General features: G+C 37.0%; 1 protein-coding gene across 2 annotated transcripts in view; it reads right to left on the bottom strand.

The window, feature by feature from the left end:
* LOC134799094 (unc-112-related protein-like) overlaps positions 1-19,672 on the bottom strand; it is an 82,623-nt gene extending 62,951 nt beyond the window's left edge. For both annotated transcript variants that reach the window (XR_010145332.1, XM_063771485.1), the window contains exon 1: positions 19,395-19,672. Coding sequence is in view for 1 of the 2 variants with exons in the window: in XM_063771485.1 (XP_063627555.1) it covers positions 19,395-19,544 (150 nt within the window). In the remaining variant the exon portion in view is untranslated. The remainder of the gene's footprint in view (positions 1-19,394) is intronic.
* Between the last annotated feature and the right edge of the window lie 6,194 nt (positions 19,673-25,866).

Below are 25,866 nucleotides of genomic sequence, written 5' to 3'. Positions count from 1 at the left end.
TTTAATTCAATATCGACAAAATAATAAGCTAATTTGTAGTTTGAATAAGAAGCACGTTAAAAAAATTTCTAATAATTTTACATTATAAAGCGTCATACATATTATAAACGATGGAACTTAAACATTGCACTTTAATTCAATATTAAAAAATCATTACTAAAAATATATAAATACCTAATTTATATCTAACGCTCGTTCTAACTTTTCGTCATATTTTACAAATATGCTTAAAAATATGTCCCATGTCAGATAAGTATCACTTTTTCATCTTTAGAATTATCAAAACTTTTAGTGCAAAAATCCGGTCCCACTATTGGTCTATTTCCACTGTGGCGGAGATGAGAGAAGACGTGCCGGGAACCTACCAATAGCATTGGTTGTAAACTTGTAATCCACGTACTTCTAAAATCAAGGAAAAACATATCAGGCGGCTTAGCACGGTCGCGTTTTTATCCCTTGTCACCATGCCTGTCACGTTCTAACAAGTACGTAAGTGCGAAAGGGACGCGCATAGTGATAGACGATAAAAATGGAACCGTGCTGCGCCCACAGGCTATCATCTATGTCACATTTTTAATTTTAGTACCTAGTACAAAAAGGTTCACCTTCGCCTATTCTCAAAATTCATCGTCGGTCGGTTCTATTTTCAAAATTCATCTCCGCTCACCTGGCTAACGGTTTTCCTTTGGCAAAACATCAACAGTAACCTCGACGAAGCGTATACGCGTCGAAACGTGCGTGACACTTATTCCAATTTCAAAAATTAGACACTAATCTCAGCGCGTCTCGCTTGCACCCGTGTACCTGTCCATTAGAACAAGCAGGATGTACTGATATTGGTTTAGTGTTTTTAAAATCGGAATACGGCTGTGTTTCTAGCACGGCTACCCCGAATGAAGTCAGACGAGTATAAATAGAAGCTGAATTGGGACGGGTATGTAGTTTTCATAGCACCATATAGATTTATGGGTTTTAAAATAAACAAAGGAATGGAACGGAGGTGAAAAGGGAATTCATTGCAATAGTGTTGGCATGGGAATGTTTGCACTTAAATTTGAATTTGTAACGGCTAAACGGATTTGGAAAAAACTTGGCACACAGGTCGTTTAGAGGGTTCCGTACCCAAAGGGTACAAACGGGACGCTTTTACATTACTAAGACTTTGCTGTCCGTGTGTCGGTCTGTCCGTCTGTATGTCTGTGTGTCTGTCTGTCCGTCTGTCTGTCACCAGGCTGTATCTCATGAACCGTGATAGCTAGGCAGTTGAAATTTTACACATGATGTTTTTCTGTTGCCGCTATAACAACAATACTAAAAACAGAATAAAATAAATATTTAAGTTTAATGGGCTCCCATACAACAAACCGTTTTTTGCGTACTGGTACGGAACCCTTCGTACGCGAGTCCGGCTCGCACTTGGCCGGTTTTTTATAAACTGATTTACATTCTCTAATACATTTCAACAACTTCGAAAGAAAGAAATGGGGGTCAGAACTTTTTACGCCACTGAATGAACATTTCGGTTTTCTAGAGACAGATTTTTTAAAGTACTATTTATGGTATGGTCCTGTAACAAAGTTGTTGAATATGACCTGACATGACATATTCAGCTCGTAGAGTAGGCAAGCTATTCAAATAAGGGGTCATCCATTAATTACGTCACACAAATTTCTAGGTTTTTTGACCCCTCCCCCCCCTTGTCACATTTGGTCACATTTGGCAAACCCCTCCCCCCTAGTGTGACGTCACATTTTTTCTACGAAATCGCCAAATCGAATTAAGTAAGTACCTAAGTATTATTAATATTTTATCAAAATATTTTTGACGATATAAATATTAGTAATTTTATAACCCAAAATAGACATGTGCGCCGCGCCGCCGCGCCGCCGCCGCCGACGATTTTTCCACGCCGCCGCCGCCGATAAATTTGACCGGCGTATAATCGGCGTGGGAAATTTTGATACCTATCGTATCTTATTCCATGTTGCGTAGTGAATAGATAGTATCAAACGTATAATTTAAAGATCCTTATGCTTTTTCGCTTATTATTTGCCGGTGAACCAAATTAGCATCATTTTTGTCGTTGCGGTGTTAGCTGTAATAACGATTTAGTGTTAATTTAAACAAGATCTAGTTTCTGGATCTCAGGTTATTATTTGATATTTTTTCGCACAGCTTTTTTGTAGAACGTAAATGAAATTGTATATTGTGGAATACATAAATAAATGATATTTATTAATTTATATAGATTTAGATTTAGATATTTATTCTCATAATATTAAATTACATTATAAATTATGCTAGACTAATCTACATGAATTTATATTATGATCGTCATTCATATTTACATAATATTATTATAATAATATACAATATTATGATGGTATAATATTATTATAATATACAATTTCATTTAAAATTACACACGATCAATTCTTAGTCATTTTATGGTGATTATCAGCTTCTTGTACTTAACAATATACAATATTTCAATCAAAATTATAAAAATCAGTCTAAAGCTTCGCAATAGGCTATACTTAAACAATTATACCTAGGTACTTATAGGAACTTAAATCACCAACTATCATCACTAAGCTAGCAGTAAAGAAAACAAAGTAGACCTTAGTATTCCATAAAATGGAGCACTTCAAAGACATTCTGATGAGCGAATCTACCCGCCAGAGACGTTTTCTTTCGAAAACTATGACATCTTTAATCTAACATTACATGTATTCTGTTAAACTTCAGTTCAGAAAAATGTAAAGTATGTAGTTCATCATTTTCGTAACAAATCCTAGGTGAGGCGACAGCGGCTGGGAACAGTCAATATACATAGATTTAAGACTTAACTTATAAAGATTTTTTTTGTGTTTTTTTGTATTCCACTTACAATAGTATTTTATGCAACCGTTGTTTAAGTGAGGTCAAAAAAGGCGAGTGGCGTGAGTAACAATTTGAGGCGAAGCCGAAAATTGTTAATAAAGACGCCACGAGTGTTTTTGGACTTAGTTAAACAACGTTGCATACAATACTTTTTCTACGACCAAGCACTTACTTTGAAATAGAATTGTAAATTTAACAAATATTTTTAATTCAAGAAGTAGTAAAAATGGAGGGTACGGGCGAGAAAAAAATGAATGAACGAATGAAATTAAAAAAAATGTATATGGTTCACTTATTTGTCAGAGATGACATTTAAAATACGGTTGGCTACACTGTATTTCATTCAATATTTTTTAAGTGGTCATTACACGAAGTATCGTAAAATCGCCAAAAAGATACTGCGTGTATGCACAAATTCTTTTTTGGGGAATAGACTAAAGACTTGTCTTGACAACTATAAGGTAGGGTTTTAAAGGTGTGTGCACGACCCTTTAAATGACAAATAAAAGTACGGGAGTAGAAAAAGTAAGTAAAAATACTGCCTAAAATGTAGCGTTTTAAAGTATCCTTTAAACATAAACAAAGTAATATTTTGGTTTTAATTAGTATCCTTTTTATTTTAATATTTAAACATACCGTTGGTAACCGTTAGGTTGGTATTGGTAATAAATGCTTGACAAGTGTCATGATGGGATATAATCTTCGGCAATAATTTAGAAAACACACATAATATGTTTTGGATAGCCTAGTAAATACTCAGAAGGCTTTAATATAGAGTTTCTACAGCCACGTTCTCATGCAGTATCAAAAAATATGCCGCGCCGATTTCACGCCGATCACGCCGCCGCCGCCGGTCAAAAAATCATCGGACGCCGCCGCCGATGATTTTGCCATCGGCGCACATCTCTAGTCCCAAAACTGCTTAGGAAAGAAAATTAAAAGAGTAAAAACGATTATCGTTTTAAAAACTTGTTATTTAAATGTACAGCGAATAAAATACTTAATATAAAAAAAAAATTCGGTTACTGATGAAGTTAAAGTGACGTCACAAAGTTTGTGTCTCCCCCCTCCCCCATGTCACAATATGTCACATTTTCTTGACCCCCTCCCTCCCCCTAAACGTGTGACGTAATTAATGGATGACCCCTAAGCACCAACCACTTTTACGACAAGTCACGGGAAAAACTTACTTGATAAACTTGAGTTCAAGGATATTGTTATCGTTAATTAAGGGGCCGGTATATGACGTTTTCGATTTAGACCTCACTTTGTAACCATAATTTGTTCAATAAGTGTTTAATAATTGCATTAAATTACACGTAAATTTGTTCACGAAGAAACCGTGTACCGACTCTTTGTGCCATTATATTTTTAATTTGCTGTTATTCTCTACAAATCGACACTAAAAGTATCAAAAAATCAAAATATGGAGTTCCGTTTGAGACAGAAGCAAAACAATTTTGTCTTTGACAGTAATTGAATTATTGTATGATTCTGAAAGCTAGATAATTCAGCTACCAATTTATTATCGATTTATATTTTTACTCACAAAGACAACACAGAAATTCAATCTCAAATGTAAACTTTCGAACAATTTCCATACATTGACGACATCACTCAAAATTCTTCTTCAAGTCAGATGCCCGTTGGGGCTACACCGGAGCACACGTGTACTTCTTCAAATGAAAATGACAGCTTGATTTTCTTGCTTTTGACAATTATATTGACATTAAATCATATACTCACACGAGAAAGTATACCAGTAGATAAATTGTATTTCAAAAAATAGGGTACATAAATATCTGCCTTCGTCTCATTTAAATTTGATTTGCTGTTATAATGGTTGAAAACCGCAGTAAACTATCTTAAAACAATACGATTACAGTCGAATTTAAGTATTATGTTCCTTCAAAACTCGCTTAAAATGAAAAAAGTTTAAAGACTCATCTTTACTGATTGGGATAAATTTTTATTATGCTGGTATCATTTTGCGTCAGTTTAAAAACGTATTTGACTTCTGTACGTCAATGAATTTTGATGACAATTGTAATCTTGTATTATATTATACAAGTTTTATCTTAAAATATTGCCTATTAACAGGAAGAGTTATGTAATTCGTATAAGTAATACCTGAAAGTCTTGTACCTAGATCTGTAATACCATGGATTGCGACGAATAAATGATAATGATTATGCCGTTCGTTCCGTCTATATGTATAATGCGTGTACGTGCTGTTCTCTGAAAGTACTAGCGAGTTTTTGCGGCTTTGGAGACCGAGATGAAGCTTACAGGCCAATGGCGCTCTAGTTATTGTTATGTATACCTATGTATCGAATGTTTTATAAATTACCTATAAAAAGCAATGTTTTATTTCGATTAGGTCTACATTTTGTGCATATTGCATATCTGAAGTATTTTCGTACTAAACTTGAAACTTTCGTTGAAACTAAATAAAATAATTATTCCAAATGTACAGTCGCCTGCAATTTATGTTACACAACGAAGGCCGCAAAAATATCTGACACGATCTTATTTGTAGAACCATAAGAACATGTCACATATTTTTGCGGCGTTCGAAGAGTAGGTACCGTCATTATCACCAACTTTGCCCGCTTTTTTTTTTAAACGAATTTCTCAAAAAACATCACATATGATTGTTTTTGCTCAGCACGTCCATTGTGATCAAACGCATCAGTTTATTTGAAAAAAATATATTTTTTACCCATTTTTTTGCATTTTAGAGGGCGGGCAAAGATATCCGGGGTTTTCGCCAACATTGCCCACGTCAATTTGGTATTCAAATACAGCTCGTATGATGATGATGTCTAAGGATCACTTAAAGGTTTTGGGCAATCCTACCATTCCCTGTTAATAACTTAGCGATAAGTGTAAAAACTTTAAAATAAATTTGCTGGGCAATGTTGCCTACCCGTTTTTGCCCATTTCCAAATAAGGCTCGCCTAAGCATTTTACAAAGGCTAGGGTTGTCACTTTTGAGAAAATCTGTTACAATAGTTTAATGGCCAAAAATATGATTTTTGTTGTGTTTTTCATTCGTTAACGGGATAAAACATCTAAATAAAGGATAATAAGACAAATTAAATACAGTATATATTTATAAACTTATTTTAGTGTACAAACATAACCTTCTTTTACTTGCGAAGTTGGGTAAATTAGATGAAAGTGACAACCCTAATCCGTTTTTGGTGGTGGGCAATGTTGGTATGGATGCCAAATTACCGGATTAAGGTCACTGTGGCGAAGTCCGGCATACTTTTTGTTTTTTTGACTTTGGAGTGATCTAGTTCCGTTAATTATTCACCTATGTTACTGCTTGTAATCGCATACGATGAAGAATTTAATAATTAATAGTTTAGCCTTAGTGACAGATCATTTCAAGCACAAATTAAGCAAAAACAATGACATTTTTTAAAATTCGGCGAGTAGACGGACTTCCCGTGCAGTTTAAGGGAAGTCCGTCTAGTTATGATATCAGCCAATCTATGGGTGTGTATATGTTCGTAGTCAAATTCCTAAAAAGAACGGATCAAGACAATGAAAAGTGTATTTTAAACTTGTCAATATACGGTTCAGATTCGAAATAAACACCATTTTTCTAAAACAAAGGCAAGTCCGGCATATACTACCAAGATGGGGTGGTAAACCTTTTTTGGAAAATATTTAAACATAATTATTTTTTTGATTTCCGAAATAAAAGATCAATAGTAATTTTAAAATGAATTTTAATCGTTTCTTTTAATTTACTGAGATCAAAATTTAATAAAGTAACATCATGTGCAAAGTCAGGAGGATTTTTTGATACCTTATCAAATGGTTATAATATTAAAGTCGCAAAAACAGTTGCTAATCTCTGATATAACGAAAGTCCGATGACGGACTTGCCTTGAACATAATAGACGGACTTTCCAACTTAGTCAAATTTTAATATGATAAATTGTGGAACGTATAATTACAAAACTTAGCTAATTTCTGATATTTTAAAAATAGAATAAAGACAACTGGTTCTTATGACGACCGGTCTGGTCTAGTGGATAGTGACCCTGTCTGCTAAGCCGATGGTCCTGGGTTCGAATCCCAGTAAGGGCATTTATTTGTGTGATGAACACTAATATTTGTTCCTGAGTCATGGTTGTTTTCTATGTATATAAGTATGTATTTATCTATACAAGTATGTATATCGTCGCTTAGTACCCATAGTACAAGCTTTGCTTAGTTTGGGGCTAGGTTTGATCTGTGTAAGATGTCCCCTAATATTTATTTATTTATTTATTTATTTATTTATGCTACCTACGTAGTTACTTTTTGATGCACAATCTTTTCAAAAACTATTTTAAAAAAAATTTTTTCGAACGGTTGTCGCACTATGACTTCGAGTTCAAAACACGAAATGACTTGTTGAGGCGGATTGCTCTGAAGTTGGTTGTCACAGCGCCATCTGTTTTACAGTGCCGTAACTAGCGTGAAAAACTGGTTACTCGACTGGACTCCAAAGTCGCATACGCCTTCAAATTCAAAAGTTATAACGTGTTGACGGACTTGCCTTGTAGACGGACTTGCCCACAGTGACCTTACTTTGCCCACCGCTAAAACTTTTGTGTATTTAGGCCTTTTTAGTTTAAATCTCAATAGACATAATCTATGCTTCATGTGTTATAACTCAAACCCGGAAATATTTGTCAAAGGGTTCTCAATTTTTTCTACTTGCATTTATTATTTATAAATTTTTTGCCCGCCGAAATATACCCTATATTAGACAACTCGCTCAAATCAAAATTCCCAAGTCAAGTTATGCACAAGTTTGGTATATAGTTTTGTCAGAAATATAACCTATATTCTACTAAAAATAGCAGGGTGGCCATAACTATTATATTTTTTCTACATTAACGAATTTGTTTAAAATTGTCGTTTTGGGCAAAGTTTCCCTGGAGGCAAAGTTGGCGCTAATGACGTAACATATTATTGCAGGTGACTGTACATAAATGTTTCGGTGATTTTGAGATTATTTTTCAGGTTAGTTTACTAACAATCAAGTTATGCAGATACCGATTTCGTGAACGTATAAGTAGTAAGGTACCGCTATTGTTTAGCGATACCGATTATTTTTGAAGGTAAAACTATACCGGTTGAAATATAAAGATATTAAAATTACAGCAGGGACAACCATTTTTTATAGGTGTACCTAAACCATCATTGGCCGAGCGTTAGCAAAGGTCTCCGTTTCAGCTTGGGCAAAAATGCTTTTGTATGTTCTCCTTTGCAGATCACATTTCTCAACTGATTCTCGTGAAAATTTGTAAGCAGGTTCGATAGAACTATTCTGTTTCGCTTTATCCGCCAAAATGGAATTGCCACCCTGCTGAAACTTTATTTATTTAAATTCCTATTGAATGGATTTTGCACCTTATGAAAAACCGTATAGAGTAGTAAATAACATTTTACATCTGACTTAATGACATCTTGTTTTATTCGCTTTAATTGTACAAAACCTCGACAAAGCAATATTAGGTAGTAAAACAGTCAACAATCAAATGAATTAAATAGGTACGTCACGTGTGACATGAACAGACAAGGAAAGCAAGATTAAATGCATTGTTTCTCTTTCATCTTTCAATGGAACGCTTTTACCCTCAAAGGAGGCTAGTGGTCAATACTAAACTAAAAGTCCAATCTTAAAAAAACATGATGGGTCACTGACCTGTCCCAGTAAAGTGAGGTAGTGTGCGTGAAGTGAGCTTGTGTGTGAAATGGGGTAAATTGACAGAATCTGAAATTTTACCCACCGCTACCGTCGCCTTAAGGAAAACCTTGAAATACTAATTAAATGTTCCGATAACTGTATCAGTAAGTCTTAGTTTATTTTATGTACCTACATTATCAGTACCTAAACCGCGTTGCAAATTCTATAAGTCATTATTTATATATCAGTCTGATGCTAAAATTGAACTGGAATGTCTCTCTTCGTGATAAGAAAACATTTTGAGATTAAAATCAAATTTTTAATAAAACAAAAGTGTCTTTAGACATGTTCTTTCCGTGGACCCTTCATATTGTCACGCTCATAGGTACAATCTTATCTGTCATTCTTTATGTAAAGTCCATTTCCTTTTTTTTATTCGGGCTTGCTTCATAATGGTGAAAGATTGAAAGCTTGTTGTTTATACAGACGTTAGTGTTTTAATACGCTCTTTTATGAATATTACATATTGATTGTTCTTTTATATACATAGTTATATTTCTCCACAAGACTACAATGCAGTCCGTTCCCTCATTATGACATATTTAGCGTGGAATGCATTTAAAAACCACACTGGAATCACCTTGTAAGGCCCATCTGACGTCAGATGACTGGCCGGCAAAACCGGTCCGAATCATACTCACGTCGCGATATGGAGTCATCCGCAATCTTGAATCACTCTGAGCTGCGGTCTTGCGGTTGTGCCATGGACAGTCGCCGGATACATCGAAGCGGCCGATGTGTTTAAAAATACCTGAACATGCATTCTAACGCCTTGACAATAGAGGCGTGTCAAGATATTTGTGACCACCTTGGCCGCTCCGATATATCTGATGGCGACTGGACAGCGAGTATTTGAACAATAGTGAGCCGTATTGCGAAGAAATTAAGGTGTAATTGTGATCAGATGTAGAATAGGTAAATGTATGCATTTGCATAAGTGTTTCATATTTACACGTGGGCATATCGTTATCAGTTACGTAAAAAGCGCTTGAAAATCGGTCAAACAATTTGTTTACAATATCATTGCTCTTCAGTGAAGTTCAGTGTAGTTTTATGCAAGTGGGGGGCTAGAAAGTTTCACGTCGCGTCAAAAAGATATTGTTTATAATCACTGCTCTTCAATACTTCAATATTGTATTTGGTATCAAATGTTCCTTAAAATCTTCAAAGCATAAATGTTTTAAACGCATGCAGTGCAGGCATATCTTAATTGAGTTGTAGTATAACAAAACGACAATCCTCGATTACTCTAAAGATACTCTTTAAAAGCAACTAGCATGTTGAAACCTAGACTGCATTTACAAGTCATTATGATGATGCAACGACACATTAGCCCCAAGTCTATCATTAGTAGCCATAACCGTTCAGTACAGCCCCCGACGCTTCATATATATACTTACCTTTACCTATTAGTTAACGTTTCGACATATTACGTGATGGGGTCATTGAAACCACTAAAGAATATCCCAACTGTTTCAATAAAATAAAACAAAACACTATATGACAGAAGCCACTTCCATAACCGCGAAAAGGTATTCAGAAGAGCATAAGGTGAATTCATACTATTCATAAGTAGGAAGTGGCGCGAGATTTGTACTGAAATGTCCACAATTTCATATAAAATCCACGCTGTCTTGATACGACCTATATATTAAGGTCACGCACACAACATGTCTTGTTACGACAGCTGGATTTTTAATTAGTGTTCCTTTTTCGTAAATATAGCAACTTTAAGGCCAGCTGCAAGAATGACCAGTGTTTCTTCGAAATATTGCAAACTTTAGTCACATTTGTTCATTCACTACCATCTTATCTACTGGAAGATAAGCCGAACAGTTTTTCAATGTTATTAGGTCAAATATCCTGCACTAAAGTCAGACATTTCCTCATTTAAGAACCTTTTCTATGTAGCTGTGTGAGCCTGTGTGTAATCATTCACCTCAACTCTTCTGCCGACACCAATACCAGTTTACGACTAACAATTACATCCTGAAGTTTAAGACGCAAGCCACCTTTTAAGGCGTCGATTGCCGCACACGGGTGCTCAAAGTGACAAGTGAAACATGGAAAATGCAGTTTAGGGTCGCAGCACAGAATCCGAGAGAAAGCCCAAGGAAAGCAAGCATTAACATAGACATTCGCAAGACTAAGCAATTAGTCGTGTGGCAGTGAAGTGAGAATGCGCGCGACCGTTAGTGTCCGGCTGCCTTTACGGGATGGTATTAAGTACACTGGTCTTATCAGTTTCGAGTCAAAAGGGCATTTCTTAGCGCACTTTTAAAGCTCTCGATAGCTTCATACATATATAGGTACTTAGAGATAGTAGAGACGCGTTCTTTGATGCAATGCAAGTAAAATCAACGTATTGTAACTTTACCCTGTGATTTTGCAAACTGAAGTGATAAATATCTTGGTGACATGTTTAGCGTTAAGCTTAATAAATGATGGCGCTCAATTGAGCGTACAAAAAAGCGCATAACACATTCTCGCCATTCCAAAATGGCTACAAGACGAAATTTATCTTATGATTCTTAGAAAAACAGCTCCAATGCGTTGGTGCAAAAGAGAATTACACGACTCATTCTGAGCTTTTCGGCTAAGTCGTTTCTTTTTCTTTCTATGAGCGTTTTTAACCTTTAAGCCTAACATTACTTTAAATGACCATTTTATCATGCCTGCATAAATTTAACTTTGTGAGTACAACAACGGCCTTCTTACCGGGATTATCACTACATTTATACGCTCCTTGTTCCCTGTCCCCGATAACGTGAATACTTCGAACACATCTGTATTAACAGCTCTTTTACTGACCATTAGTGCACCTTATCTAGTCGCAATAAAGCTTATAAATGATTAGTTAGTTTTGTCAATGATGCTACTGGTTTCTAGATAAGGATTAATTCAATACCATTAGTTTACCTAAAGGATCCTCACAATAGCTTAACATTTCCCTTATTTGTCCAGTTTAACTAAGTTTGTTGTATTACGTCGGCTTGGCTACTGAATATAATGACTGCCTATTTGGAATAAATGTGCAATCCGAAGACTTGTATGGGATGCCTGGCATGGCATTATGGCGTTACGAATTAATGACATCTTTGAGCAACGGCAGTATGGTAGATTTTTTCAAATTAAGTCAGTTTTTACTGATGGCTGACGGAAAATTTTCCATATCAAAAGATACTGCTCAAGGTCTGTTTTATGGGGAATTTTCCACATCATTTAACCCGTTATTAATCAGAATAAGATATTAAGTATAAGGAAAAAATTACTATACATCATGTTTTTGTATATTTTCCTTAAGCAGAATTTTTAGGACTGAGGCTGGCAATGAGGCTTGACTGGAGGACCTTGCCCGTTAAAAAGTTAATTCCTGTGAAATCCCATAACCATCCAAAACTTTCCTAACTTTTTGGAGACTTTTTGCTTTTTCGTTTTTTTTTTCTTTAATTTTAAGTTCGTTATGCCTGGTACGGCACAATAATGTACACAATACCCGACTTGACTGTATTTTCTACGACTCGTGAATGTGGGGTCCGTCCATATTTCCGTGTTTCCGCTCGCGGCCGCCGCTGATAAGCGATCGTCCGCTCATTGTCTCGCTATGCTGATGAGGCGATCAGTTATAGAGGTTGATGACCTGATAACAGTACATAAGAGGCGTCTAAATACATAACCCACAACAACAAAAGCAAATAACGAGAATCGCTTGAAAATTACGACCTGTAGAAGAGACAGCCGACGTCAAAAATATGTTTACACTTTTGCACCTTAACCCTTTGTAATAAGGCGAAAAATGTAAACATATCTTTGACGTCAACTGAACATAAGGAAACACTTATTACCTGCAAATCTTCAGAAAGTTTCAGTTCGTACGGGACAATTTCATGGAATGCTAGTAACGGACACCTCTAATAAGTAATAACGCTCGGTCAACAAAGTTACAAGATTGTAAAAGCAATCGTTTTCAACGGGAACGCATCAAATATCGACACACAAAGATTGAAAGCGAATTTTATACAGAATAATTGTGGCTTTCCATCACAGAAGGGTATTTATGCTTCAAGTGCAATAAGGACCTTTTTATCTGAAAGTCCAACAGAAATTCTGAGACAATGGTCCTTAATGCACACGAAGCATAATGACCCTTCTCTAATGGAAAGCCACAATTTTGAACAGGTCGTTCACTCACCTTTTGTTGCTGGTTGAATACTTCAATATTGTCGACGTTGCTATCTCCATGCATATTTACGTACCAAGTTACGCAAACGGATTTCATTATCTTATCTCTGGCAAAGCCGTTGTGTAACAATAGCAACTACATTTACTATTCAGCATTATTTTTGGTAGCGCAGCCCGAGTAGGTAGGTATGCTTGGTGTACCATGTTATCAATTTCTACATCAAAAATTCTTAAGTTAGAATCTTCAAAAAACCGGCCAAGTGCGAGTCGGACTGGCGCACGAAGTGTTCCATACCATTACGCAAAAAACAGCAAAAATCACGTTTTGTTGTATGGGAGCCCCACTTAAATATTTATTTTATTTGTTGTTATAGCGGCAACAGAAATACATCATCTGTGAAAATTTCAACTGTTTAGCTATCGCAGTTCATGAGATACAGCCTGGTGACAGACAGACAGACAGACAGACAGACGGACGGACAGACAGACAGACAGAAAGACAAGACAGACAGACTGACAGACAGACAGAGGGACAGTACGTACAGTGGAGTCTTAGTAACAGGGTCCAGTTTTTACCCTTTCGGTACGAAACCCTAAAAAGGGCTCAAATGGGACATACGCGTATTATCGCAGTGTTTTTAAACGTATGCAAATGAAACAGCCATGAAGGTTACAGGTACAAGAGTGTCGCCGGCATTGGATTTCTTTAAAAAGGCAAGACCCGAAACCATTCAAGGTTGGATTACGCATACCGCCTTAAATCTGAGTATGGCTTGAAGGGTGAAATGTTAAAGACTTTAAACACCGTATCGAAAAGATTCATTCATTGATCCAGCAAAGTTAAATGGCAAAAAGTAATTTAACGAGGAATATAAACCAAACAAACAAGAACCAAAATGAGGACAAGATACATAACTAAATACAGGCATTGGAGGATGAATAAAAGCTTGCGATATATATACTGTTATTACACCGATAGAAAGTAATTACGATGGCTATGAAATGAAATTTTTCTTTAATTTCCTTTCCGCTTTAACTTCGACTATAATGTTCGATTTACTGTTAATAAATGTTTGATGTTTTAAGACTTTTAAGGTGTACACTTTTCAAATCAAAATGTAGAGTCGCCATCGGATATATTGGAGCGGCCAAGGTGCTCACAAATATCTGAAAACGCGGAAAAGGCCTCTATGTGCGTATAAGTCTCTGTACAAATATCGCTACGCTAGTGACGTGTCCAGACCAGAGTAGATCACAGTTCATTTTTTCATTCTGATAGACATCTGTATGCAATTCATAAATGTTCTATCTATCAAACTTCAAAAAAAAACACCCTCACTGCTACTGCGGAGTAATTTATAGCGGTATAGATAGCAGTATTTTCGGTTCAAAAGGGTTGAGATGAGACTGTGGAGAGACACTTGAGATTTGAGGGAGTCCTAACACGGCACTTGAGTCTTGTTCATAGCCCTTTCTTCAAATCAGGCCTTTAATCGCAAGCCACTTCGATCTTTCGTTCGTTGTGCTTCTATCGTTTGAATGAGCAAAAGCTCGCTTTTCGCTCTTGAGGCAAATACACGATTTTCGAATTCCTTTTTGTCAAGATAATCCCTCTGACCGAGCACGTAACTCTTTCGTGCTCGTCGTATCTTTAGCAAATTTTTGGCGTATCTTAGAGCTGTTTCCCACTGACGTCCAGTTTTTTGCGGGTACGGTTTTTGCAGGATCCCGTTTTAATAGTATAGTATATAGTAACTTTCACACGAGGATTCTGTTTGCGGGATCCTGCATGCATATACTACAGAAAACAGGATCCTGCAAAAAACTGGACGTCAGTGGGAAACAACTCTTAAAGTTCGAATCAGGCCGAATGGTTATGTTATTTGTCTTTCGGCTTTCTTGAAATAGCGGTTTGCTCAATGACAGAAGCCAATGCTGCTGATATGCGGCGATTCTTTGTAGTTAATTAAAGAAGGGAAAGACTTCCTCCAGACAGGGTCAGGACCTCAGATACACCGATAATTAACGATTATTATTGTCCAAGAAACACGGAGTTGTGACACTTGTGACATGTGTTATTAATGTTCGTGTAGGAAATGATACAATTTAGTTTATCGTTGGTATTTGGTATGATTACTTGAGCAGAATACGATACGATGCAATGTTTGGTTTAAAGCAGTTGTTTATGTAGTTTCAATTTAACGCATAATTGTAGTTTTACACGTTTTAATCTAGGGCAACTACCATGAAAAAAATTCAATGTTTTTGATATGCGTAGGGGCCTAGGGGTTTTTTAAATTTAATATTATCTTATCTACTTCGGGCTGTTGAGGGTTGCCAGATCGAAAGGCTATTATCGGGAAAAATATCAATTTTTCGGGATTTTGGCACTTAAGTCGGGAAAAAAACAACATTCAAATTTAAGTAGGTAATTGTAGGTAAAAACAACGATATTTTACATTATTGGCACTACGGTCGACGACAGTTCGGAACTTGAAATTATTGTTTTATAACGTGTAGCTGTTTTTCGGGACAATTTTCACTTTGTCGGGAATCGGGAACACAGGCTAAAAGCGGGAGGATCCCGCCAAATCCCGACCATCGGGCAACCCTAGCCTAGCTGTCGTGCCACAGCAGTAACAGTAAGTGATAAGGATAATGAGACACAAAATTCATGATTTTGACCAAGTGTTCATTGCTTGAATCAATTATTCTAACTCTGAACCATTACACCTCATCTCTAGAGCTCTTTGCATTGTTACTGTATCCAAACAGATGTATTATTGCGTATAAAATGTTGATGGAACCTATAGTGTTAGTTTTGCTCAACAAAATGAGGTGAAATACGAAGCTCAGGTATCTAATAATACAAATTACGCAAATGTTGACTTAATATGCAATTTACTTGCAAAACAGAATTAGCATCAACGGGATATTATTGTTATTAACCGGTCGCAAACGAATGGATTGCAAAACTGTTTCAACATGAACATTGTACAGTTGTCGCGGAAGATATGTTTACACTTTTGCACCTTACTCCTTTGTAATAAGGCGAAAAGTGTAGACATATCTTTGACGTCGACTGTACCTGCTTCGGTCCGTTCGATAAATGTTTTCGGTAACACCGGATATCTTTACTTTGAAGTGTTTCTAATGTCTAAAATACTTGGCCGACATATTTGCAAAAATATAGCGTAAGCATTATTAACTTATTAAGGAATAGATTTTTGCCTTTGGCCAAGAAATCACTCCTTAAAAAAAAACTTCAATAGGTACCGGTATTAATTCCGGTATTGTAGCCTAATATTGGATGCCATAAATGTGCAGCAATGGTATATTAATATAAGCTGATTATTTCTATTAAGATGATGAATTATTAATGTATGATTCTTTACTATACGATCACGCTGACATCACCAAAGGTGTGATTCAAAATTCTGTCGCGCCATAAGCGCAGTAACTCATTTTGAAATGTCATTCAATTATATACTTCGTACTTGTACGATATGTTCTACAATTGAAAGAGATTTCAAAATGAGTTCCTGCTCTTATGCTAAGCGCGGCAGAATTGCTGCAGTAACGTGTCTTACAATAACATACATTTTAGCGAAGTGGGCGAATACCGACCTCCATTCCGTACTTTATCGCGTAGGTGAGATATTTAATAAATTGTTTGTGGTTTTTCTAGGCGTTGCGTGGGGCCTAACATGGCTCTAAGTCGATATGGTAACGGAGCCGATAATATGTACAATGAATGATAAATAATATCTACGTATAATACGTTTTTGGCAAAAAAATCTTTTTCCGATGTATTTTGGTAAATATGGCTGCATAATTTTTTTGCGACATATGCAATACGAAATGTGTACAAAAAAGGCCAAGTGTGTAGTTAGTTGGGGTAAACTAAATACGCAATATTATTAGGTTTTTCTGTTTTCACGCAAAAATTACTAAGCGAAGTTGTCCATAAATTGGCTTACAAATATGTAGCTTAGAACAGGTTATACACACGTCACATTTGAAAGGATAGGCCAGAAGAAGAGTTGATTTAATAACATTTAACGGAATATTCCGGAAGTTTATGAAGAATATTTCCTATCGAAGTTTACCAAATTCTACACAAAGTCAAAATCGGCTCAGGAAAGCTATTTAAAAAAACCATCACAAATTGTTATCATACTGGTATGTGATGAACAGAATGTTTTTTTAACCCCTTATCCAAGCTGTTTTGATTAAACAAAACAACAACATCCTATAGGGCAGTGGTTCCTAACCTGGGGGTAATTACCCCCGTGGGGGTAAAACTGGTATTTTACGGGGGTAATAAGCTAACCTAATATAACAATACAACAAACGTACACGTTTTATTTTTTATTACCATTGGGAGGAGGGGTAAAATCAGGTTCCCTAGTTAGTTATAAGGGTGACCGGACTGAAAAGGTTAGGAACCACTGCTATAGGGGCTAGTCCGATAGCCCGCATAACTGATCGGTTCACCTGCGGTCAAAAACTTCCCCCTCCCCTTATCGCGGCCGCGAAGGACGCGTGCTTGCGTACGCGCATCTTCCCTCTCGCTCTAAAGCAGGTTATCTCGCTCTGCCGTTTCTAATCAGGTATAGGTTGTACAGTTAGCTTTAGTTTGGCTTTAGTAAAGGTGGACTTTTTTCAGTCCACAACATGCACAAGCCGTACAGGCCAATTCGAACGTAAACATCAAAATGATATCTAAATTATGTCATTCAGTTATCGTGCATTTCGCTAGTACTTGTCCGTACATGTATTGGCGCGGGCGAGACGCACGATAACTAAATAACATGATTCAAATTTCATTCGGATGTCAGTGCACGTTCGAATTGGCCTGCAAGTCGAAAAATTCACTTGATATATTAATAGCTTTACTTTATCAGACCTATATAGAGGCTGAGTTAAAACGCAAATTACAATATTTTTTTTTTAAATATTAATTAATATTAAAACTAATTAATTTTCTGAAAGAAATCGCTTTTTAGCAAGATTTAAAAAAAAACTGTTCTCCTACTTCTCCTTTATCCACAATAAAGGAGAAGTAGGAGAACAGTTTTTTTTTATGCACCTGTGAAATAAAGATTATTCTATCTAATTATCTCTGATGATGACTGTACTTACATACAATGTATCAACCAGTTGACTTCCTACAAATGATGAATTTTATGAATATTGATAAAATGTTAATGCGGTTAGAACCAGTTTACAACGCTAGTGGAATACACAAGTGGATGTGAGGACGGAGATTGCAATTATAGCCAAGAAGACCATTTGGGACAGTGGCTTTTACTTGTAAGAGAGAAATACTGAGTACTTAAAAGTAATGTCTGACCGAAACTAGATTTATTGCTAAAACTGAAGGTTCCATTTTGCTTGACCTTTTCACTTGCCTTTTTAGTATCGGTAAAACCGAACCTTCGGTCAAAACATGATTTTTGTGCCAAAACTGTAACTGGTCGGACACTACCAACAATTTCGGAGCAGTTGAAAGGTTTGGCAGCTTTATAGTCTAAACCAAATCTTCGGCTGAAACATGATTTTTATTTTTTATGGTGAAACCACTGTTCTGTCCGAATTATTATACTCTATAACTCTCAAAGGTCAAACCAATAAATGACCTTGAGTTTTAAAATAATAATTGAATTTTTGACCAAAATATTTAATTTTAGGACGCAATGGCTTAATTGAAACAGTTGAATTGTTTACTTATCAATCTAAAACCATAACAGAACTTAAGCAATAGTCAACAAGGAAATAGTTAAGTCTAAAATGCTATGGGAAATAAATTGAGGCTAAAGGCTTAATTATGGCTATTGAATGCCAATTGTATGAGCAATATTATAAGGATACATATTTTGATATCCTTATTCATTCTAATTATTACACATTTTAACAGCAATTTAGAACAATTAGGAATAGCATTTTGTAAGACCAAGATTTCTTTGGCAATAATTGTCAGTTGCAATAATTTTGCTTTGACTTTCCTTAACAAAATGTATTTCATAGTAGTCATAATCACAAATAAGTTTACTTTGATATTGATATGGCAAATGAAATCACACACACCTATAAAAACAGTATAAGGAATTCCAAATTTCAAATGAACACAGGCAGACTGTTCGTTAGTAAACAAAACTGTTGTGTACATAAAAGGCATCTCTTCACCATGTAAAACCTATACAATTTACTGATTTTGAATGTGTATGCAGATTGCAGCAGCTAATACCATAAGACTACTAAACTATTACTAATAACAGACTGTTAAAATGTTTAATACAAACATTTTATATTTCTCCTTAGTGATTCACAATACTAACATGCAGAGTACAGGTCAGTTTTTATAATTAAAATGTATATGACTCAACCAATTTTCTGTTCCTAATTTATTATTAGTGAACTAAATTACTAATAACATAACAGCTGTAAAAGAAACAAGATACTTAACACACATACACACTAAAGTACACACATACACACAAGTTATAGCCTATCAAGTATGACTCATTGTAGAAAACAAATCAAGGACTACACTAAAGGTTACAATAACAAACTTACCGAAGAGTTCTGTCAATTTCAGCATCACTCCTCCAATGTGCATGTCACCTTTTACAACCAAGGTGCGTTTCTCGTTCAGATCGGTCACGTAAACCATGAGGTTCCATGATCCGTCGCCCACTATTTCTCCGTCGGCCAACATTTTGGAAGGATTTGTGTTCACTTAGCACTGAAAAAGTCACTTCCGAAGCATCGCGGTTTGTAACAATCACGAAATCGCCCAAGAAGCTCGACCGAACAAGCTCAACTGAGGGAGGAGGAGGACCGGACAACCGGAGTGCCGACTGATGTAAATGGAGTGAGGGGTGAGGGGCGGGGGAGGGCTTGTTTGACGTTGACAGTGGATAGAATGCGCGGCACGAGAGTATCTAAGTATCGGAACGTTACTGGCCGCAATATTTACATTTTCAATTATTTTTTCGCTATTGTTATTTGGTTATTTCGTAAGGTGGTTAATAAAAAAAATATGATCTTAAAAATATGGTTCGCGAAAAGGCTGTTCCCAAACATATAGCCATTTGCTCACGGAGCGTTTGAGATCGATTGAATTAACGAAAAAAAAAAACACAATAAAATTAATGTATGTTTGGTAAACATAAACTTGTTTATCATATTTTTATTACTTTTACTAAATACCCTTTTATTATTTTTAATAATCGACCAAGTAAAATATAGTGTTATGCTTTTTTGTGTTGATGATGCTGCTTGTTTTTGAACGCCATATTATTTCGAAAACCTAACCAGTAGGGCTACCGCCAATACCGAAAATCGTCAATTGCGGGCATTTTTCTCTGTCACTCTAATTACGCCTTCATTGGAGCAAAAGAGTAAGATCCCCGCAATTTGCGAATTTCGGTTTTCGCGGTAGCCCCTCAGTCTTTTGATAGCAAAGGAGAAGATATAGAATAAGTAAAATTCAAGTTTAAATTACTTTTCATCAAAAAACAACGGTTATAATTATAAAGAATATAATACTATGGTTTCGTTTTTTATATGGCTTTATTTTATTTATCCTCAAAATACACCTAAACTTACGATAACTACTATGGTATTCGAATGAACATGAAAACGTTGACATATAATCTCCTTTTGCCTTCTACATATTGTCTATGATATTGACATACGTGTTTTAGAAACCTAATGTCTTTCCTATATGTCTAATTATCTTATGCATACTTCTAGTTAATTAAAGCCAATTTCCTTTGGTATTTCGTTTCTATGTATCAATTTAATTAACTAGAAAAATAATGACGGATCCGAAGAAAGAATCAGATGATAAGTCATCGCATTTATTATCGAGATATCTTCGACCGGAACGGTTTGACGTTGAACCTACGGCCCCCGCGGCTGGAGATAAGTGGTTGCATTGGCTGTACACCTTCACTAGCTTTCTCACCGAACATACTTCCACCGATGCTACGGATAATATAAAATTAAAACTGCTAGCGAACCATTTGTCATCTAGTATTTTCATCATCATCAAGGACTGTCAAACCTATGAATCTGCTATTGCTCTCTTAGACAAAGCCTACGTGAAACCCCAAAATGAAATATTGGCTCGCCACGTCCTCGGGACAAGAAAACAAAAGCAAGACGAAAGTATTCCTGAATATTGCCGCGCCTTGCATCTTCTGGCGCAAAAGTGCAATTTCAAGTCCGTCTCAGCTGAAGAACATAAAGAACAAGCTGTACGATACGCCTTTATATCTGGTATCCTGTCGCCTAAAATACGGGAACGTTTGTTAGAAAAATCATCTCTATCAATGGACGAAGCTTATAATCGGGCAGTAAGCCTCGAAACAGCCGAAAAGGACTCCGAAACTATGGGTGTTAACATCCCAAGTACATTGAATGCCTTGCCAGTACTGCCTTCACAAGAAGCTACAAATACTCACAATGCTGCTGTCCCTGCTGTCCCTGTACCTCAACCACCAACACGGCGTTGTTTCTTTTGCGGTGGTAAGGTACACCAAAGAATAAAGTGTCCTGCTTTCCACGCTCACTGTCAACTATGTACCAAGAAGGGACACTTTGCGTCAGTCTGCCGGTCTCGTGGCTCTCCCTCCACGAGCAATGCCATCCCGAGTCCCATCGGAAGCTTACCATCTCAAGATTCCTACGAAACCGAATATTCTGCTGCAAGCCCGTCGAGCCTACGAAAAGCTACGGTCGCCATAACTATCAACGACATTCGCGCCGACGCTCTGATTGACACCGGGAGCTCCAAGAGCTACATTGATAGAAACATAGCACAATTAATGAAATTACAGCAATATCCGCACAAAGAAACGATTAATCTAGCATCTCTAAGCAACACGTCACAAGTAGAAAGCATTTGTTTTGCTACGCTCCAAATAGATAATCACACATATAAGCAACGCCTTCTACGCATAGTAACCAACCTATGCGCGGACGTCATCGTCGGCCATGACATACTCAAAACTCACTCCAAAGTCGAGGTCGATTTCGGAGGGACCAGAGAACCCTTACATATTTGCGTAATGGAAGCATCAGTACCGCCAGCATCTGTCTTTACGCACTTATCTGCTGATCTTACGCCCATCGCTATTAAATCTAGACGTCACAACAAAGATGATGAAGAATTTATTCAAGCCGAGATATCTAAACTTTTAAAAGATGGGATTATCGAGCCAAGCGTCTCTCCTTGGCGCGCTCAAGTACTAGTTGCTGGAGGTGGATCTCATCGAAAAAGAATGGTCGTCGACTACTCTAGAACTATCAATAAGTTCACATATCTAGATGCGTATCCTCTGCCTCACATTGAGTCGATAGTTTCGAAAGTAGCGAAATTCAACCACTTTAGCCAGATTGATTTGAAGAGTGCATACCATCAAGTCCCTATTCTTGAAAGAGAGAAAATATATACCGCATTTGAAGCTTGTGGTAAACTCTGGCAATTTAAACGTATTCCATTTGGCGTCACTAACGGAGTTGCGGCTTTTCAACGCACTCTCGAACACATAATTGAAAAAGAACATTTACAAGGCACCTTTACTTATCTTGATGACGTCACAGTCTGCGGTAAAAACAAAGAAGAGCACGATAAAAACTTACAACAATTCATGGCCGCTGCTAAGAAGTACAATCTCACACTAAACGAACAAAAATGTAATTTCAGCAAAAGTTCCATCAGCCTCCTTGGATACACTGTCAGGGACAACGTTATTGAACCAGATAAAGACCGACTGGAGCCTCTAATAAAACTACCGTTACCGCGCAATACTGCAGAATTGAAGAGAGCTCTAGGGCTATTTGCTCACTACGCTAAATGGGTTCATAACTTTTCGGAAAAGATTCAACCTTTGATTAACAATTCCAACTTCCCTTTAGACGTAAATGCACAGCGTAGTTTTCAACTTCTTAAATCTGATATTAAAAAGGCAGCATTGGTTGCTATTGATGACAAAGAAACCTTGACGGTGGAGACTGATGCATCAGATTATGCTCTAGCCGCGACATTATCACAAAATGGTCGACCGGTTGCGTTCTTCTCGAGAACTTTGTCGGACAGCGAGCGCAAACATGCTTCCGTCGAAAAGGAAGCCTGTGCTATCGTCGAATGCCTTAGAAAATGGCGCCACTACCTTATTCACAGACATTTTATCCTTATCACTGATCAGAAATCCGTAAGCTACATTTTCGACCAAAATCATACTAGCAAAATCAAAAACGACAAGATTGAAAGATGGAGGCTCGAACTGTCATGCTATAAGTATGATATTATTTACAGACCAGGGGCTCAGAATACTGCTGCTGACGCTCTTTCAAGAGTTTGCGCGTTTATGAACAATAATAAGCTATACGAATTGCACGATGCGCTTTCTCACCCTGGGATTTCTAGAATGTATCACTGGATCAAGCTAAAGAATTTACCATACAACTTAGACGATGTCAAAAAGATGACTGCTTCATGTCGCGTATGCGCAGAAATCAAACCACGCTTTGCCAAAGCAAATGGCACTTTGATTAAAGCTTTATCGCCCTTCGAACGCTTGAATGTAGATTTTAAAGGACCTTTGCCTTCGAACACAAACAACAAATATATTCTAACAATAATTGATGAATTCTCACGCTACCCTTTCGCATACGCATGTCCTGACACATCTTCGGCGACTGTCATCAAGTGCTTCAAAGAACTTTTCTTCGAATATGGCCAGCCCTTATATATACATAGTGACAGAGGATCCTGTTTCATGTCGGAAGAAATACAAAGTTTCCTCAAGAAATGTAACATTGCCACTTCTCGCACTACCCCCTACAACCCTCAGGGTAACGGGCAAGTGGAAAAGCTTAACGGCACCCTCTGGCGAACTATACAGCTTGTACCGACGTTGATACAAAATGCTAAGATAAATTGATTGCCTGAATTCAAGTAACTTAAAGATTCTAAGACCTTATTAAATTAAACATGAGTTTACCATCAACTTGACATGTATACTTTTATCTTAAAGAACTCATTTCTGCTTCGCTTATATTATTGGGAGAGAGGTCAGTTATTCTGTGGATAATATGTGCATGGGACTAACCAGTCCTCTTTTAAATACATATACTTAGCTTTGAAAGACGATGGTCTCGCTGTACGAAGCTGGCGTCCAGCACACGTACCACTTTATACAAACCACTTTATATTAAGGACTTTTATTTAATGAATCAATCATAAGTTTACAAACTAACTCGCAACTTTCATACGAGCGAAAAAAGGAAGTGTGGTTTTCTTACCATAGACAGTATAGAAGCTGTTGCCAGGTGTAATATATAATACATCGCGGAAGTCCGCGACACACCAACCGAGGCGAGCTATTGCGACGTAGTAAGTGTCGACATTAAATGGCGAGTCCATTCCTGAATTCTCTTCATTGCCTGGATCGCCGCCGTCCTTTTTTGCCTTTCATTATTCTCGTTAACAAGATCATCTGCCGTTCGTAATATATGCATCGCGGAAGTCCGCGACACACCCGCCGAGGCGAGCTATTGCATTGCGAAGCCTCAAGTTAGGGTAGTAATTAAGTCTTAACTCCATATCTAATTTTGCTGTATCTACATTTTCATTAGTAACATCAGTGTTCTCCTTTGTCCTATTTATGCTATGTGCCGTGTCCGTGTCCATGTTATCAGTCTTATCCATATTCCCATCCGTTTAAATATTGGAATAGTCTTCCCTTTGTATCACTGGTAAGTCCGAATCTTCATCAACTTCCATTCTCTCACTCGTTGAGTTTGGTTCTAATTCGGCTTCAGATCGGTGACCTAAAGGGTACTATAGTGCAATATAGACCTTGTAAATATACTGTCATCAACACATGGTTCATCGTGAGATCTGACTCTTGGTAGTTTAGTTGAATGTTTGTAACGTTTCCTTAGACTTCCACGAGTACTGATCCATGAATATGTCTCTGTATTCCTTCATGATAGTCTCACCTCGTCTCATCCTTCTATGAGCTGTTGTTTAGTCGCAGTGGCTGTAACTGGTGCCTTACTCACTGACATCTGGAGTTCGAGACATCTTCCTGGTGTTAAGAAAATGGCTGGTTTCAATACATGTTCCAAACCAGTACTCACATAAGTCAAATCAAGGGTCTTGTGTTCACGACACTTTCCACTTTTCTTTGATGATGGTCAGTAAATTGGTTATTGTCAAGCAGACGTTTCTGTAAAGTTCGTTTTAGACAGTGTTTGACCGCTACATCTAAGGATTCTGTCGACATCTTTGAATAATCCTAGATAGCGAGTAAGATGTGTCTCCTTACCATCGACTTCAGCCGGGTAAACTGTCTCTATGTACTTCTTATTTTTTGTACTTCTGAGCTTATTCTGTTATCCTCACTTGCCTGTGTTTCTGAACAGACTTGTCCGGTTTCCGTCTGATACTTTGACTCTTGCTCAAGTCAATATTCTTTTTAAGCTGATTTTTTCCGTCCGAGTTCAATCCAACTTTCTGTATGATGTTGTTCGACAGACCCTCCCCCGCTCGAAGAGTAACATCTCTTGCGGGTCGGCATGGCCAGTTGTGAGAATCTTCTGTCAGAAATTCTTGGCCGCTGAAACATCGTTGAAAATCTCCTGTCGAATTAGTCTGCCTACATCAGCTGAGTTGTATTCAGACGGGACATATCTTACAGTCAATTTCTTATTTTTCTTGATTCTTTCTAACTCTGAAGATGTTTCATGACATATGGATTAGTCTGCTACCTATTAAATCTCCTAATAGTTCCAATTTAGGAATCTTCAGATTATTTTGATCTTTTATGGGTATTAATCTTGACTTGCCAATAACGAAGTTCACCTTGTCTCCTTGAAGTAAATATACTACGGCTGCATACGCTGACAGACGAATCTGTGAAACCGTGAAGTTGGCCGTCTTGGCTATTCGCTATGTTCTTAGGTAGGCATATGTGATGAACTTGCTTAATGTTTTCTAGGATAACTTTCCATCGGCTGCCATT

The sequence above is a fragment of the Cydia splendana genome, chromosome 18, assembly GCF_910591565.1.
Source record: "Cydia splendana chromosome 18, ilCydSple1.2, whole genome shotgun sequence".
Taxonomy (NCBI): domain Eukaryota; kingdom Metazoa; phylum Arthropoda; class Insecta; order Lepidoptera; family Tortricidae; genus Cydia; species Cydia splendana.
The sequence above is the reverse complement of the archived record's forward strand: the minus strand, read 5'-3'. Positions and strand labels throughout refer to the sequence as shown.